General features: G+C 33.8%; 1 protein-coding gene and 1 long non-coding RNA gene across 2 annotated transcripts in view; both read left to right on the forward strand.

Moving 5' to 3' along the window:
* si:ch73-173p19.1 overlaps positions 1-10420 on the forward strand; it is a 35405-nt gene extending 24985 nt beyond the window's left edge. Inside the window, exons 13-17 of the mRNA XM_002660922.8 lie at positions 1821-1995; positions 3059-3215; positions 5319-5472; positions 7719-7830; positions 9530-10420. Of these exons, the coding sequence (XP_002660968.3) occupies positions 1821-1995; positions 3059-3215; positions 5319-5472; positions 7719-7830; positions 9530-9723 (792 nt within the window). The 3' untranslated portion in view covers positions 9724-10420. The remainder of the gene's footprint in view (positions 1-1820; positions 1996-3058; positions 3216-5318; positions 5473-7718; positions 7831-9529) is intronic.
* A 2513-nt stretch (positions 10421-12933) lies between these two features.
* On the forward strand, positions 12934-16262 carry LOC141380754 (uncharacterized). Its single transcript, XR_012399505.1, has 2 exons — positions 12934-14972; positions 15337-16262. It is a non-coding gene; the product is annotated as an uncharacterized lncRNA (long non-coding RNA).
* The last annotated feature ends 2561 nt before the right edge of the window (positions 16263-18823 follow it).

Below are 18823 nucleotides of genomic sequence, written 5' to 3' on the forward strand. Positions count from 1 at the left end.
ACAAATACAAGCGCAGCCGTTTAAAAGCTCATTTGTGGTGAATGATGTCAGAATTTACCGGTATTTTGGAATGGATGTGTGAATGCTCTTTTCCGGAAAATTTCCGTAACGCCTGTGTGAACAGCGCTTTTTTAAATATACCGGTAAAGTCGTTCCGGAAATTTTCCAGATATTTACCGGTATCACTGTGTGAAAGGGGCTATTGTCTAAGATCATTTATGTGTCTAGTTTAACCAATCGTTCCACAATATGTATGTAATAATTATACATTTGTCAATGAAGTAAATGAGTTGTATGCTGAATTGTACACCTGTCACACTCTAAAATTTAATATTAACTTGGTTAAGAGCTTATTAGAAAATAAATAAACTGAATTTGTATATTAAATAGACCATGAACTCAAACATTGTGAATACACTTTTAATGTGTGATGAGAACTTTTTAATTATTTTTTATAAATGTGTGTGGTGATGGAAATGACAGTGGTGGAAATGACATTTCAACAGTTTATTGAGTAAAAATGAAAAATAGCTTCACCGATTAGCTTTGAATTTATACTAGCTTTTCATGTATACAAAACACTCTTATTTACCTTCAGTTAGGGTTTTAAAAACATCTTTGAAGGTACAACATGTTTGGAAATGACAGAGAATAAATGTATTTCCATATCAAGCAAGTGTTAGATAAAAATTTTAATTCCCTCCATCTTGAACATTTTCTCAGATGGCACTATTAATTTTCATAGAAACCACGTAAATAATCCTTCACACAAACTTTTTAAAGTGACATTACAGTGTTGTGGTGGAAATGACACTGATACTGTGCGACAGCTATATTTTGTATAAAAAATAATATTGATTATAGTCTTGCATTAATAACTATAAAATATTTAAGTTATTTTACTAGTGCTTTATTATGACAGATTAATAGTTACCAGATAAATAATATAAAAAAATGTCATTTTCATTGTTGAAGTTTAAAACAAGGTGAAAACAGTACTTTTGACCCTTAAAAGTTGGTTAAATAATATAAAAAAATATAATAGAAAGCTAGTACATTTTTTAAAGTAGGTTTTATTGTTAGTTTGACAAAGAAAGAGGAATTTGAACATAATTATATATATTTTTGGATACAGTTGAAGTCAGAATTATTAGTCCCCTTTTGATTTTTTTTTACTTTTTTAAATATTTCCTAAAATATGTTTAGCAAAGCAAGGAAATTTTCACTGTATGTCTGATAATATTTTTTCTTCTGGGGAAAGTCTTATTTGCTTTATTTCGGCTAGAATAAAAGCAGTTTTTAATTAAAAAACAATAACTTACCTAATTACCCTAACCTGCGTAGTTAACCTAATTAACCTAGTTAAGCTTTTAAATGTCTCTTTAAGCTGTATAAAAGTGTCTTGAAAAATATCTAGTCAAATATTATTTACTGTCGTCATAGCAAAGATAAAATAAATCAGTTATTAGAAATAACTTTTTAAAATTATTAAATTTAGAAATGTGCTGAAACAATCTTCCCTCCGATAAACAGAAATTGGGGGGGAAAAAAATAAACAAAGGCATTAATAATTCAGGGGGGCTAATAATTTTGACTTCAACTGTATGTGATCAAAGGACATAAAAGTGCCCGTAGTCGAATAATAACACATTTATTATATATATATATATATATATATATATATATATATATATATATATATATATATATATATATATATATATATATATTGTTATAAAAATAGTTATTAGAAGTAAATATAATGGAATGTTTTTTTTCTATTGAATATTTACACCGTATTTTCTCTCTTTAACCTTTAGGTGAGTGATGTGTCTGCATTGGCGGAGCTGAAGAACCTGCAAACGCTTCATCTGGACGGGACAGGTGTGCAAGAAAACTCCCTCCAGTGTCTAGCATCTCATCCCAGCCTATCAGCTCTCAGCTTGGCCGGCATACCAGTGGCTGATGGAAACCACACGCTGGAGATCATCGCAGGTACAGCATAAGTACCGTCCCTGCTTGATTTATGAAGTGCATCTGAATACTGATCATAATTAAAATGTTTCCGGCAAACTTGAAAACAAGACTTTTTGTCCTCCTGATGCGATTTAATACTAGTGGTTTAAAATGAATGACACTTTAATGCATTTGATTTGATTTGTGACAATTAAAAGGGACCAATTCTGCCCCTTTTTACAAGATATAAAACAAGTCGTTACATGTCCCAAGAACCAGTTTCTGTGCCTGACGATCGGGTTGTCTTGGGGTTTTGTTCACGAGTGAGGGAAGGATGGAGCGTGAGATTGACAGGCAGATCGGTGCAGCGGCAGCAGTAATGCGGTTGATGTACCGGTCTGTTGTGGTAAAGAAGGAGCTGAGCCCAAAGGCAAAGCTCTCGATTTACAGGTCAATCTACGTTCCTGCTGTCACCTATGGTCATGAGCTTTGGGTCATCAAGACTGAAAGGACAAGATATTGGATACAAGTGGCCGAAATGAGTGTCCTTTGCAGGGCGGACTTTTATAGACAGGGTGAGGAGCTCTGTCACCCGGGAGGAGCTCAGAGTAGAGCCGCTGCTCCTCCACATCGAGAGAAGTCAGCTAAGGTGGCTTGGGCATCTGTGTCAGATGCTTCCAGGACGCCTACCTAGGGAGGTGTTCCAGGCATATCCCACTGGGAGAAGGCCTCTGGGAAGACCCAGGACACGCTGGAGGGACTATATCTCTCGGCTGGCCTGGGAACACCTTAGGATCCCTTCGGAGAAGCTGGAGTAAGTGTCTAGGGAGAGGGAAATCTGGAGTTCTCTCCTAAGACTCCTACCCCCGCAACCTGGCCCCGGATAAGCGGATGAAAATGATGATGATGATGATGATGATGATGATAAAATAAGTCACAGATGTCCCTAAAGTGTATATGTGAAGTTTCAGCACAAAATACCACTTTGAAACCTCCTCTTAGGCTTTGATCCTACCATTTTGGTGACTGTGGCTTTAAATTCAAATGAGATTGTGCTCTCATTAATATAGCATTAATATATTTGTTTGTTTTCTCCACGCAGGACTAAGGCTTACTCAGCTCACGTTGCCTGGCAGACACTCTGTGACAGACAGCGGACTTTCATTTCTCTCCAGACAAACTTTGCTTTTAGAGCTTGACTTGACCGACTACACTCAGCTCACTGACCACGGCATCACACAGCTCTCCAGCATGACCAGGTAAAGCCCTGAGCAAAACCTTGAGGCCAAACAAGGAAAGCAGCTCTTGTTCTGGCTTGATTTGGTGTGATGCAACAATGCTAATCTTGTAAAGCTAAAGTAGGATTATTTCTGGTTTTTTACAAAATCTCTTGCCACAACTGTTGAATTCTGATTATTTGTGGTTCCCACGGACCTAGACACTTTATTTAGAGGTATAAACTGCTTGTTCTAGTAAATTTCTACTTTTTTACCTATTAAAAGTTCAACGTTAAGTGGATTGTGTGATACAGATTATACAATTTTATAGTTTTTGTTAAAGCCACATAATTGTTTTTTCTTTTTTTGCTTTTTATTATTTAGTTGTTTTTTTATTGTTATATATATATATATATATATATATATATATATATATATAATATTTGTTTATTGTTGTTTTTTTAATTATCTTTTTACTTGTTGGATTGTTTTCTATTTCGTTGTATGTTTAAGTTGATATTATTTCTACATTTTTAAAAACATAATTGCCGTAAAACCCAGAAATTATGTAAAAAAAAATACTTTTAAAAAGTAACATTTTTATTTGAATTTTTTTTTCTTTTTTAATTAGACATTTTAAAAATGTGATTTACAAGGATAGTCTATGGAAGTTAGCCAGATTTTGATATACTCTGTAAAAATGAACCTAATTGCAGTTTTTGGAGCATAATTTTGATGACCAAACCAGAAAATATATTGTGTAAAAGTACTACAAATATCAAATAAAGTCACTTGGTTTCAAAATCAAAAGTTGTCAGAGCCGAGATGAAGGACCCATGATGCAAATCAAAAGTGTTTAATAGAGAAAGAAAAAGAAAAAAACATGCGGGCATCCGCTGCGTAAAACATGTGCTGGATGAGTTGGCGGTTCATTCCGCTGTGGCGATCCTGGATTAATAAAGTGACTAAGCCGAAAAGAAAATGAATGAATGAATGAAAAACACATGCAAATCAGAAGATATTGACAATTAAAACCTATATTTACACAACTGTTTATTAACATGTTTGCACAGTGTTTTATTCAGCTGCTCTTTACTTAAAATCACAATAATTCTTTGATCTAAAATTAAGAAAACTTATGGCTAATGTTTTATTCAAACCAAGATTGAACATGTGCGAAAATCGAGACTTCAGCATAAAATGGAATAGACAATAGTCCCATTGTGACGTGTATCTGCTTAAAAAAATTGAAGCAGAAATGTAAAGCAGGGCTTATTTGTGTCCATTTGGAATTAATTAGATGGTTTTGTTTTGCTATTGGCGGATCGCATATGACTGATAGGTTGGTCCCGCCCTCATGCCAGTAAACACCAATCAGAGATATCACTGAAGACAGAGGGGAAGCTATTTTGATTGCACATTATGAGGGCACATGAATTTTGAAACAAAAATAAATGGTTAAAATTGATTTCATTCTATCAAAACAATCAGTAATGAACATGTCCACACCTCATTTGTTTTGTATAGCAATTTTCAACAGCATTCTGAGCAAAACGAAGTGATTATATTTTAATATGTTGTGCTTTTGCTGTCACTGCATTAAAACAAGTCAAGTTTTTAATAATGTCTATATACAGTTGAAGTCAGAATTATTAGCCCCCCTTGATATCTTTCCCAAATTTCTGTTTAACGGAAAGAAGATTTTATCAACGCATTTCTAATCATAATAGTTTTAATAACTCATTTCTAATAACTGATTGATTTTATCTTTACCATGATGACAGTACATGATATTTGACTAGATATTTTTTAAGACACTAGTATTCAGCTTAAAGTGACATTAAAAGTCAAAAAACGTCAAAATGACAAAAAAAAGTTTTTATACTAGCCAAAATAAAACAAAAAGTGAAAAAAAATCCTTTTAAACATATGTTTTATATATATATATATATATATATATATATATATATATATATATATATATATATATATATATATATATATATATATATATTTTTTTTTTTTCATATGTTGGCTATTAAGTTTGACTTTAGCTGTATATAAAGTTTTATCTGAACAGAACTCAGAAGCCTGTTTATATTAATCATGGATGGTAATGAAAGCCCTGCCTCTTGTACCTGATAGGTTGAAGAAGTTGTCTCTTAGCAACACTCAGGTGAGTGACAGTGGGCTGCAGGGTCTGATCCGTCTGAAGGAGCTCCAGGAACTGTGTCTGGACCGCACAGCCGTCACCAGTAGAGGAGTTGCAGCCCTGATCACACACCTTCCACACCTGCAGGTGCACTATACATATTGTGTGAAATACACTGTGTGTATATACAGTTGAAAGCAGAAGTTTACATACACTGTATAAAAAGGCACATAATCATTTAAAAAAAAAGTCAGATGTTAATGTGACTAAACTTTTTCTCTTTTAGGTAAGTTAGGGTTATCAAATTTGTTTCTGTTATGCTTAATAGCAGAATAATGAGAGAGATATTTTTTGAGAAATTGTTATAAATTTTCTTGAAACTCAAGTTTACATACAATAAGAATATTATGCCTCTGAAAAAGCTCAGATGATGCTGTCAAGGTTTTGGAAGTTTCTGATTGGCTAATTGAGAACATTTGAGTTGATTGGAGGCACAATTGTAGAAAAGTACTCAAGGAAAACCTCAAACACACTGCTTCCTTCTGTGACAACATGGGAAAATCAACAAGCCAGAATCAACAAAAATAAGAGCCAGATTACAATTAGCTAAATTACACTGGGGGAAAGACTAATTTTTGAATACATGTCCTGTGGTCTGATGGAACTAAGATTGAACTGTTTGGCCATAATGACCCGTGTTACATTTGGAGGACAAAGGGGAAGCTTACAAGCCTAGGAACACCATCCTAACTGAAGTATGGGGGCGGCAGCATCATGTTGTGGGGCTGTTTTGCTGCAGGGGGGACTGGTCCACTTCACTACATAGATGCATCATGAAGAAAGAACATTATGATGAAATACTGAAGCAACATCTCAAGACATCAGCCAGGAAGTTAAAACTTGGCCACAAATGGGTCTTCTAAACAGACCATGACCCTAAGCACACTGCCAAATTAGTTAAATGTGCTTTAAGGACAACAGAGTGAATTTTTTTGGAGTGGCCATCACAACGCCCTGAACCCAATCCTATAGAAAATTTGTGGTTAGAAATGAAAAGCTTGTGCGAGCACGACAGCCTACACATCTGACTCAGTTACACTAATTCTGTCTGGAGGAATGGGCCAAAATTCCTGCAAACTATTGTGAGAAGCTTGTGGAGGGAGACCCAAAACATTTGACCAAAGTTATACAGTTTAAAAGCAAAGCTAAAAAAAAAAACAAGGAAATGTATGTAAACTTTTGACTGTCAATTAATAAATAATTTATATATAAAAAAGATAAATAATAATAAAAAAAATAATAATAAATTCTCAAAAAAATATTTACATTGTAAATGTACAAATGTAAATTTTTTAGGTAATCCTAATGGACCTAAAATAGTAAACATTTAGAATTTACCATCAAACATTTTTTTTTTTAACATTTCTTCCTTTTTTTTTTTTTAGAGTGTACAGTATATAAACTTCTGGTTTCAACTATGTATGTATGTATGTGTGTGTGTATATATATATATATATATATATATATATATATATATATATATATATATATATATATATATATATATATATATATATATATATATATATATATATATATATATATATATATGTATGTATATAACTAAATTTAACTAATAATAATGTCCTAAAGTTATTTAAAAAATGTTAAAATGCAATGTAATAGTCAAAAGATAACAAATAATGAAAGTGGACTTGATTAAAAAATATGGGTGTAATGCTTAATTATGTATATAATTGTATACTTGAATATATAATGTAAATTTCTAATTCTGATAGATACTGTACATTTCTTTTACTCAAATGTTTTTTCTTGTTTTTAATCAAATCAAGTAATCAAAGTTATATAAATAAAATATTACTTTCAAAATTTATAAATGTAAAAAAAAATGGCAATGGTCTAATAAACTCCTAATATTTTCTTAATATTATTGCTGAACTATTAACTATTATTATGAATAGAATAATCACCAAATCTTATTTTTGAAAACTATTAATATTAAGATAATCAAAAGTCATCAAAATGGACTGATATGAGATTTGTTGATGTGTTAAAAATGGTAAGAGAATTAATCTAGGAACACTTTTGAAGCCAGGAATGGAGGAAAAGATGAGTGATATTAATGTAATGCCCTGTTAAGGGATTTTTTGGCATTTATTGTTTTAAGTTTGAGTTAAAAATTGTCTTGGTATTTAAATATCAATGTGTATTTGTTAAATTGAAAAAATAGCAATTCAAGTTACAGGTGTGCAGTAGTTAAAACTTGTAAACCGAACCAAAAAAAACTTTCAGTATGAATAAATATACCATTACACTCTTTATGAATGTAATAGTGTCAACTGATGTTTGCATTGTGTTTTGTTGTGCTGTAGGTGATGGGTTTGGCCAGCACACAGGTGGGCGATACGGTGATCAGACGAGGTTTAGTTCACTGTCCTCAGCTGCTGAAACTCAACCTCAGCAGAACCAGAATAACAGATCAAGGTATGAAGCACTGCGTTATCCTTAAATCACCAAAAAGCTGAGGAGCAGGGGTGGGGGGTGGTAGGGGTTCCGGTAGTTTTCCGGGAGATAGGCGGGACATGGGTCTGAAATACGGGAGACCCGGGAAAAACTGGAGTGTTGGCAGGTAAGTTTTGTCCTAACAAATAGATCCAAGTTGTAAGAATAACAAATAATAACTTGACTTCTAGTTGATCATTTGGAAAAGTCTAAGAAGGTCGATGTTTTAGATGAATCATCTGTTGAACTGATACTGCAGAAGACAAATACTGCAGAAGACCTATTGGAACTGGCATGGACCCAAGATTCTCATAGAAATCAGTCAAGTTTGGTAAATGAAAAATCATGGTTTGGGCGTGCGAGAGATCTGCAGAGTGGATGGCAACATGGACTTGGCAAGCCTGAGGGATCAAGACATTTGTGCTGCCCATTACATTACAAACCACAGGAGAGGGCAAATTCTTCAGCAGGATAGCGCTCCTTCTCATACTTCAGCCTCCACATCAAATTTCCTGAAAGCAAAGAATATCAAGGTGCTCTAGGATTGGCCAGTCCAGTCACCAGATATGAACATTATTGAGCATATCTGGGGTAAGATGACAGAGGAGGCCCTCCAGGACCGAGTTTGGGCACCCCTGTTTTAAACTGTACATTATTTCTGTTAAGTGACAAGACTTTTGTCTAAGCTAAAAAAAAGAACACATCAAACCTGTACTAGTTTCTGTACACTGGCTGCCAATCCAGTTTAGAATTCAGTACAAAGTACTGTTGTATGTTTTTAAGTCCCTCCATGGCCTGGCCCCTGAGTAGATTTCTGAGCTAATTAATATACACCAACCTGTGAGATCTCTTCGCTCTAAGGGTCGCCTCTATTTGACAGTTCCACGATCTCGCTTAAAATGTCGAGGTGATAGAGCTTTTTCAGTAGCAGCTCCAAGACTCTGCAACGATCTTTCACTCTCCAGCTTTTTATTTTCTTCAGCTTTTAATCATGTGATGTGAGTTCATGTATTTTGGTTTTGTGTATATTTGCATGTGTTTTATGTACAGCACCATTGTGGTTTGTTGAAAGTGCGCTAGAAATAAATTAAGTAAGCAAAGTCAGACCTTACTGACCTAATTAAATAATTCAAAATCAAGGCATGATCATATTTTATTTTGGTCAAATAAGCGTAATCTAGAGGCCTTCGCCTTTCATATAAGCCACTTCTGAACCCGAGTGATCAACTAGAAGTCAAGTTATTATATGTTGTTCCTAAAACTTGAATAGGAGATAAGACTTTTGTCAGGTAGTGTATTTGCTTTATTCACTGTTAAATGCTGCCAATGTGACCTTAAATGTCATTTTACGTGACCTTTATTGGCATACTACTGAAAGCAGCAGCAGATAATTCACCTCAGATCTCGTAAATAAAATATCTAGCAGACGGTTTGACAATGAAAGTCTGAACTGTGACTCAAACCAACAACATCAATCACTCAGTAGCCTATTAACAATGTTAACATTTTAAATAATATTAAAAGGCTTTAGGTTTTGTCAGGAGTGCAGTGACTGGTATTTAAATGTTTCTGTGGCATTTGGTGCAAATTGCTTGCTGCGTTTTGTTAGGAGATGATGATAGGTGACAGTTTTTGTTTTCAAAAATAACCTTGCTCTAACACTATGAATGGTCCCTCTCAGGTCTGAAGTTCCTGTGCCGTATGCAGTTGAGTCAGGTGAATCTGGATGGCACAGGCGTGACTCTCGTTGGTATCGCTAACCTGATCTCCGCGTGTCCTCATCTGAGCAGCGTACGAGCCAGTCATACCCGCGCCATCCCTCCAGATCAACAGTCGGATGACGACGACGACTATAATAATGCCACACGATCATAGTGGGTTTTGTTTGTTTGTTTATATAAATGCTCCATCCATCATTTGCTTCTCAGCGCTTCCTTTTCCCGTAGCACTACAATCACACTTGGGTTCGACAATCAATCTGAAATGCGTTTGTTTTTTCTGAATGTGGTTCCACAACTCTTATAAACGAAAGCAAATGTTTCAAATGAAACTTGTGCCATGGATATGCACACTTCAGATTTCAGTTGTTCGGTTTGCGTTTTTTGCAGTTTCAGTTTTTGTAAATTTCGCAATGTTGTCCGCTTATAACACAGTAATAATCCTCAATTATTATAGATTTTATATATTTTATTTGCATGACAGATGACGTAGAAGCATCTGAACGATGTGCATCGAGGATTAACGCATGATTTTGACCATGTTTATTTGATAAATTCATTAAATGGACGTCGTTACCGAATGACGCTAAAGAATTGACGCAAATATATTTTGGATAAAGTAATATTGATGAATGATTTGAGGTGGAAAGCTATTTTGGATTCAGTTGCTGTGTTTTTTTGTTGTTGTTTAATTAAGTCCAGAAATATCCGTACAAGCCAAAGTGTGTCGTTTTTACTCCACGTTCAACATATAACTCATACATGTATATTAATGCAGGACTATTATATTAAACTAGTGCTGGACAACGATTAATCGCATCCATAAAAAAATAAATGTTTGTTTTTCGACATTACATACGTGCGTGTTTTATATATATTTATTATGTATATGTGATGAACACACATACATACAAACAAAACAATTGTGTCACATAGATATACAAGTTGTACCATATTTATATATATATATATATATATATATATATATATATATATATATATATATATATATATATATATATATATATGCATATATATACATATATATATATATATATATATATATATATATATATATATATATATATATATATATATATATATATATATGCATATATATATATATATATATGCATATATATATATATATATATATATATATATATATATATGCATATATATGCATATATATATATATATATAGATATGCATATATATATATATATATGCATATATATATATATATATATATATATATATATATATATATATATATATATATATATATATATATATATATATTTATATATATAAATGCATTTATATATACATAATAGTAATAAATACACAGTACACACACTTTAATTACGTCAAAACAAACCTATTTTTAGATGCGATTCATTTTTGCTCGGCACTTAATAAAAACAAATCAAATACACGTTTAACGACATTATCTGGATTCAGGTTTACACTTTAGACATACTAGTACAATGCGTATTACATAACAAAAGTCCTCATCTAAGCACTGGCGTTCGACTGTTTCTGTGTGCATCCATTTCGAATGCAATAACATCTGAAAACATGACAACTAATCGAAATCTGCGTATTAAAGAAGCATTGTCAAGTTGCGCGTGATAAACATACCTCGAATGCATGCCGCTGTTCTGTCTTGATATGACGTGAGGATTTCTGATTGTCACGTGTCCTGGCAGTTGTCTAATTTGAATATTATACTGAATATTTTACATTCAAACTCAGGAGCCGGTCAAAGGTGCATCACTAACACGGTAGCGTCCTTTTCCTGTTTATTTAAAATGCTGCAAACAAAAACAAAGCAACAGTTCATAGTCGAGTCTATTAACACAGATGCATGTTGTATGTTTCATTCCTTCACATATTTGCTGTATTACATGAGGTTCTTGTACAGTTTATTTTACAGGTCACTAGACTGTTTTATAATTTAGGTTTACTGTATTAATAAAAGCTACATTTTTGCTATGTTTTCTTTTGACTTTTCATTGTCCTTTCATACTACAGACAAAAAAATGACTGCTTGTTTAAACTACGCACTTAAAATAATATGAAAACACAATTCTTAAGGTTTTTAAAGGGACATTTTAATTGTTTTATGTTCAATCCACTTAAATTTGTAAAAAAAACAATTAATGTAACTTAGTAGATTTGTGTTGGGACAACATAAAGGAGTTGTGTGGAACCAGGGCTTTACATTAACACCCGCCAAATGCGGGTAGATTTGGGCGGTGGTGGGTAAGACAGACACTCCCACTAGCCACTTTGGCTGGTTGAAAATTATTTTCCCAGATAATAATTTTTAAAACCAGGGTTCGACAATAAGGATGGTCCAATATGCATGCACAGGCGATCGAGAAGCAACACGACTGACAAAAATAATTGCGTTCGCAACTTCGCGCGAGCAAAGCAGGTGAATACCGAATGAAGGATAATCACTCGCGCTAACAGCTGAGGTGATGCGCGCGACTGTCTATAACGCGTGCGCACTCCCGTTTCCTTTTGTGAAGCAACTGTGTCTAGAAACACAACTGATGCGATCGATTCTCTTTCAAATAGACTGAACAAAAAGGCAGGAACATGCACCTACAGTCTTGCTTTCAAGAGTTCCAGAGTTGACTTATTGAAAGCAGCGCCATTTGCTTTCGGTTTAACCATTCTTTGAAAACATAATTTATGGGTCTATTATTAACCATGCGTGTGTGATCATCTTTTCATTATCACACAGTATGTTTAACCTGCTTTCTTTTGCATTAATATGATTTAATTATCATTTTTTACAATAACATTGCTTTAATGGGAGAATAACTCCCATTTTACGTTTTGCCAGTTTAGTGGCTAATTCGTACGATTTCAGTCGTACGAAATGATACGATTTTAAAAAGGAGGCGTGGCACCTAACCCCCCTAACCCCAACCGTCATTGGGGGATAGGCAAATCGTACTAAATTGTACGAATTAGATCGTACGAATTCATACGAATTAGCCACTGAATGAAAAAGTTACGAATTGCCGTGAGATTGTGTTGGGTGATCTGGGACCTTTAGCCAGGACATATGACTGGGCATATGTTTTGTTAAATAAAAAGTATAGTATTCAGCTATATTTTGCTTGTTTTCACATGAATAAATATTTTCCCAACAATAAAATTGTGGCTACTGAAAATGGCGAGTGGCTAGTAATGTTGGAAAACTACTAGCCACAGTGGCTGGTGGTCAAAAAAGTTAATGTTAAGTCCTGTGTGGAACCCAGCATTTTTACAGTGTATATATGTGGTACACTGTAAAACCCAAAAAGTTAAGGTAACTCAAACCATTTGAGGAAACCGATTGCTACAAACCATTTAAGTTCAAAAACTAGTCCTAATGAGTACTGGGAACTTAATCCATTTGAGTTAACGAAGCAATTAAACCCAATAAATGAAGAGAACTCAAACTAACTGAATACTGTAAGACCTAATAAGTTAAGGCAACTCAAATAATTTGAAGAAACCGATCGCTACAAACCATTTGAGTTCTTAAAAACTAATTTATATGAGCACTGTGAACTTACTCCATGCAAGTTGAAGCAATGAGGTATTTAAGTAACTCGTTACCTTCAACACTGAGTTCAAAACTCTTTTCAAATGAGTAGAATAAACTTTCAGTCAAAGTTAACCACACTCATTTCATTTGATAAAGTTGACGGTTGGATTTTACAGTGTATTTATTTATATATAAACTTACTCTAATAAGGTTTTGTTTCATATAAAATGTAAAACATTTGCAATTAGTGTTAAATTAGCAACATCCAAACTACTTAAATGTATATTTTAATCAATTATATGCACTCAAACAGAACAACAACAAAAGTTTTCTGCTGCTTGCTCAAGCTACTTATTTAAAATGAGTTGAGACAACACAATTCTTAAGGTTTTTGGGGGATAACTTAATAGTTGATTACAAATTGAAGTAGATTGAACATAAATAAATGAAGTTACCTTAAATAGATTTGCATTGGACAACACGAAGGATTGTGTGGAACCAGCATTTTTTTACAGTGCATATATTTAGTGTTTATCTATATGTACTCTAATTAGGTTTTATATAATTTAAAATATAAAACCAATGTTAAACAATTAAAATTAATGTTAAAGTTATAAAACTAGCAACATGCAAGCTACTTAAAAGTATTTTTTAATCAATTATATACACGTAAACACTCAAAAAAAAAAAGTGTTTGCTGCTTGTTCAAGCTACTTATTTTTAGTACATTTGTGTTGGGACAGCATGAAGGAGTTGTGTGGAACCCAGCATTTTTACAGTGTATATATGTGGTACACTGTAAACCCAAAAAGTTAAGGTAACTCAAACCATTTGAGGAAACCGATTGCTACAAACCATTTAAGTTCAAAAACTAATCCTAATGAGTACTGTGAACTTAATCCATTTGAGTAAAGGAAGCAATTAACCCTAATAAATGAAGAGAACTCAAACCAACTGAGTACTTTAAAACCCAATAAGTTACAGCAACTCAAACCATTTGAAGAAACCGATTGCTACAAACCATTTGAGTAATTAAAAACTAATCTATGTTATAGATAGGTTAGGTTATGGTGGGTGGGAGCAGTGGGGCCCACTCATCGTCTATTTTAAACTGTAGTTTCAAACTTTAGTTTACTATAGTTTAAAATAGAAAATATGATAACTGTACCTGTTTGTTGGAATGTTGTGATGTTGTCTTTTGTTTTAGCAGGTTATTGGCACTGCGGTCAAACCAGCCGCCCACAACAACACGGTCAAGACCACCGCGGTTTATCACGGGCGCGCGCATTATAATGGCTTTATTTCTAAGTTGTTTTCAGAAGATTTTGCAGGTCAAACAAAATAAAATGTACTCTTTCTACACCCAAGTTGTCCTAACCCTCCCTTGAAAATTTTTATTAGTTTCAAAATATTTCCAGAGGGTATCTGGATGCAGCTTTGATTATGCAAGCTAAGACTCAATATCTCAGTGACACAATGCACTTAATGGAGCCAGTGATGTTAATGTGAGTGGTAAATAGGGATGTGGGACTACGTTATGGACGCCGAAAGTTTACATTGTGGTCCGAGGTTATGAAGAATGATGAAACCATATGAAGAGTTCATTTGCAAAAGTGGATGACTCAATCTTTAGTGATTTTCTGAACTCGTGATTTATTCTAAGAATTAAAGACGACAATAACAGGACAAACAAAACATGATTCATGGTCATTGTTAAAACCTATGTTTTATTGAGTTATTTTAGATGAACATTTAAATATCTAGCTAATAACAATAATGACAACACTAATAACATGACCTTGTCAATTTTTTAAGACAGAAACTTTTTATTTGGTTCAAAACAAGATTCAAGAGTTCACCTTTAGATACTGTTTGACAACTTGTTAGCAAGTTAGCAGGTTTGGCATGCTGTCCCGGGAGAGAACCCTGAGCTCGGAGATAGTTGAGCCCAGGGCTCCCGCCAGGTCCATAAAGCATGTGAGGGGAGTACGAGGTCAGGTGTTCTCGAGAGCTCTCCTCGGAAAAAGAGGAAATGAGGAGAAGGGGTGGATGGGGGGGGGTTTCTTCGGAAAACGAAGATAAGGGAGTAGATCTTAGCTAGGTTATTTATAGTGAGTTTGGATCGATCTGATTGGCTAGCCAATGAGTGGCCAGCTGCAGTCAATCATATCACGTGCTCCTCTCGAAATTAGTTTGTGAAACTTCATTTAAAATAAGGTGGCACAGTAGGTAGTGCTGTCGCCTCACAGCAAGAAGGTCACTGGTTCGAACCTCGGCTCAGTTGACGTTTCTTTGTGTGGAGTTTGCATGCTCTGCCTGTGTTCGTGTGGGTTTCCTCTGGGTGCTCCGGTTTCCCCCACAGTCCAAAGACATGTGGTACAAGTGAATTGGGTAGGCTCAATTATTCGTAGTGTGTGTGTGTGTGGATGTTTCCCAGAGATACGTGCTGATAAGTTGCCGGTTCATTCTGCTGTGGCGACCCCGTATTAATAAAGGGACTAAGCCGACAAGAAAATGAATGAATGAATAAATATTAAAATAATACTTTGCTGCCTCCCAGTGGAATAAATTTATTTTTTAGAACAGAGCCCAAACAGACCGTAACACAAATAAAACCTTAAAATGCAAGGAACAAAAGTATATCCCCCACAAAATTTTACTTTTGAACATTTCTGACATAACTTTAAGAAATAAGTGCCTTTTTCACTAGATGGTTTAATAATCATTTGAATTGTACATCATCTCTGTTTAATGATGTTGCCAATATTTTAAGTTTTGAGCAATTTCTGAATCTTCATAACTTTCCAATCCCATTTAGGGAATGTAATTTCTTCATAAAAGCTATTTCAGCTGGCCGAAAACAATTAGTCAAAAGTTATCTTCTGTTATATAAAACAGAAATGGTTTAAAAAATGAACAAAAATATGCAATATCCTACACGCATCACACAATTAGGAGGGTTTTCTGTAAAATAAGATCACATTTATCAATCTGCTCTAATTTATGTGAGCAGGGCACGCTTATGAATTCCTCTTTGTCTCCCATTCAGCTTTTTTATTGGGTTTAAACAATACAGTCGTATTAATAACCATAACATTGGATGACATCAAGTACAATAATAAACAAGCAAATTAAAAAAGAAATGAAAATAACACAAACAATATTACTAATAAAATAATAGTAAAAAACAAGGTACAGAGGCAAAATTATCAAATTAAATAATGTTTACAAACTTATTATAAAAGTTCAGTTTTGACTCTTTTTTTTATGATTTAATTTTTATTTTATTTTCTTCAATAATTTCACAATAGTCAGTTTACACATTTGACCTACTTTTAACATCCCCTTTTCCCTCCCCTCCCCTACAGCGGCAGTGCTGTCATTGAGTATTGCTATCATAGACCCAGTAAACACAAATACTTATTATTACACTCCATAGGAACAGTAACAATACAATAAAACATAAATAAATAATAAAAAAAAAAATAATTACAGTTTTGGTGTGCGTCTCACCACAATCACCTTATTCCTTCTCCAAAAATGCCAAGTAGTTTCCCCATCTTCTCTGATAAACATCCAATTTATCTAGTATTCTATATGTCTTTTTTTCATATGCTGCCACCTTCCCGAGTTCCGTAACCCATTCTTGAAATGATGGTGGACCTACTGAACGCCATCCCCTCATAATAATTTGTCTTCCAATCATAATACTTATTTGAATCCATTCACACATCTTCACACCAGGTCCCAATACAAACGGGTCCCCTAATATATAGGACAAAACGAAAAGCCGCATCCAGAAACATCCTGAATGTAATTATGTTCTTTAACCCAGAATTCTTGTATTTAGTTTTTACTCTTTTTTTTTTATTTATTTATTTATTTTACTTTAAACATTTTGTACTGTAGCGATTAAACAAATTAAGTCACAAAGAAAACTGCAAATTGAGTAATGATAAAGAAAACCATGTGTGAATATAATAATTACCCATTCAAATAAATATTTATAATAATAATTTATTTATTTTTTTATGTTGTGTTGTATTTTGTATATGGGTTGATTTGTTGAATGAATAGACCAATTACCATGTTTGTAAACATTCAGGATGCGCGCGCAGGGAGGTGGCAGAAAGCAACCGGGAGCGCTAGCATTTACAGCGAGGGAATGACATCAGATGCGGTGCAGAGTTTGTTGTTGTCTTAGAAATAAGATATATTACTAACATATTATATATATTATTTACATAATGCTTACAGCATATTATAACAGCTCGTCACCCAGTGACAAGCACAGTGATACAGCAAAATTAACGTTAAAGTGAGCGGCGTTCATCTGACAGCTCCATTTGCGATAGCTCCATCCCAATGAATATTGATAAGACGAAATGACCAAGCATTCAGCCCGAAATATACAATCTCAATGAAGCTTCAGTGATTTTACAATAGAGAAGTTAAAGGTCTACAAGTCTTTGGATGCCAACAATGTTGTTCTTTGAGGTCATGTGCAATAAATATTGCTCCATGATGACCAGATTCAAGAGCAGATTCAAGAGCTAAACACGGAGATTCTGCCTAGCCAAAGACAAAGAAACAAGACGGAGCTAATGTTATACAAGGCCTGGGTAATTAATCACCAACACGCAAAACGACTGCATTTTGAACTTCACCTGTACGGCAGGGTATGTGAACCTACACTGTAAAAAAAAAACCTAATTTTACAGAAAATATCCTTAAATTTTTTACAGTAATTTTTTGTCATTTCACATTATATTCAAAACGTAGTAAAATGACAACCAATCTCTCTAAATTAACCGTTTGACTTTCATTTTAGGTACTTTATTATTAAAGACAAATTACTGACATTTGTGTTTTTATACAGGGAAATTACAGTATTATTTATACAGTATTTTTTCTGTTATTTTAAATTATATTCAAAAGTTCGTAAAAATTACAAACAATATCTGTAAATTAACGGCTTGAATGTTATTTTATGTACTATATAAGTAATGACAAATTACAGCAATTTGTCTGTTTTTTACAAAAAAAATTGACGTATTATTTACAGTGTTTTTTCCTGTTTTTTAAGTACATTTAAAATTACGTAAAATTAAAGTAATAAATTGTAATTGCTTGCTCTGTAAAGAAATAAAAATAAATCGTAAAAAAAGGTCAAATGACTGGCAGCTACGGCTGCCAAACAAAATCCATAAAATTAAGGTAAAATTTCTTTGTTGCAAAAAATAAGAAATCTACAGATATTTTCATTAAAATGTTTACAGAGAAACACTGTTATTTTAAAGACTTTTCCTAGATTATTACGATCAAATCCATTTAATAAAGTAACACGCTAAGAGTGCTCACATACACCTGTTCCAGATTCCGCTGATTGCACACACACAGTTGGAGGACTGTTATGAACTGATTACATGCACTTTAAAAGCAGCACAGACGCACGCACCAATTGCTTAGTCTTGTTATACTGCTACTGTGAACATTATGACGCGTTTCTCTTCTTTTGCCTTGCTTTGTTTGTTAATTGTTTAAGTTGTTTGCTGCCAGGACTGATCATTTGCTTGTTAATTGACCATGACTCTGGATTCACTGCATACATCTGTATGCAGTTTGCCCCTGTGTTGACCCGCTTGCCTGACCATCTCTGTGTAATAAACCTGCATTTGAATCTGCACTTCTTTGTCAGCGTGCC

The sequence above is a fragment of the Danio rerio genome, chromosome 24, assembly GCF_049306965.1.
Source record: "Danio rerio strain Tuebingen ecotype United States chromosome 24, GRCz12tu, whole genome shotgun sequence".
NCBI lineage: Eukaryota > Metazoa > Chordata > Actinopteri > Cypriniformes > Danionidae > Danio > Danio rerio.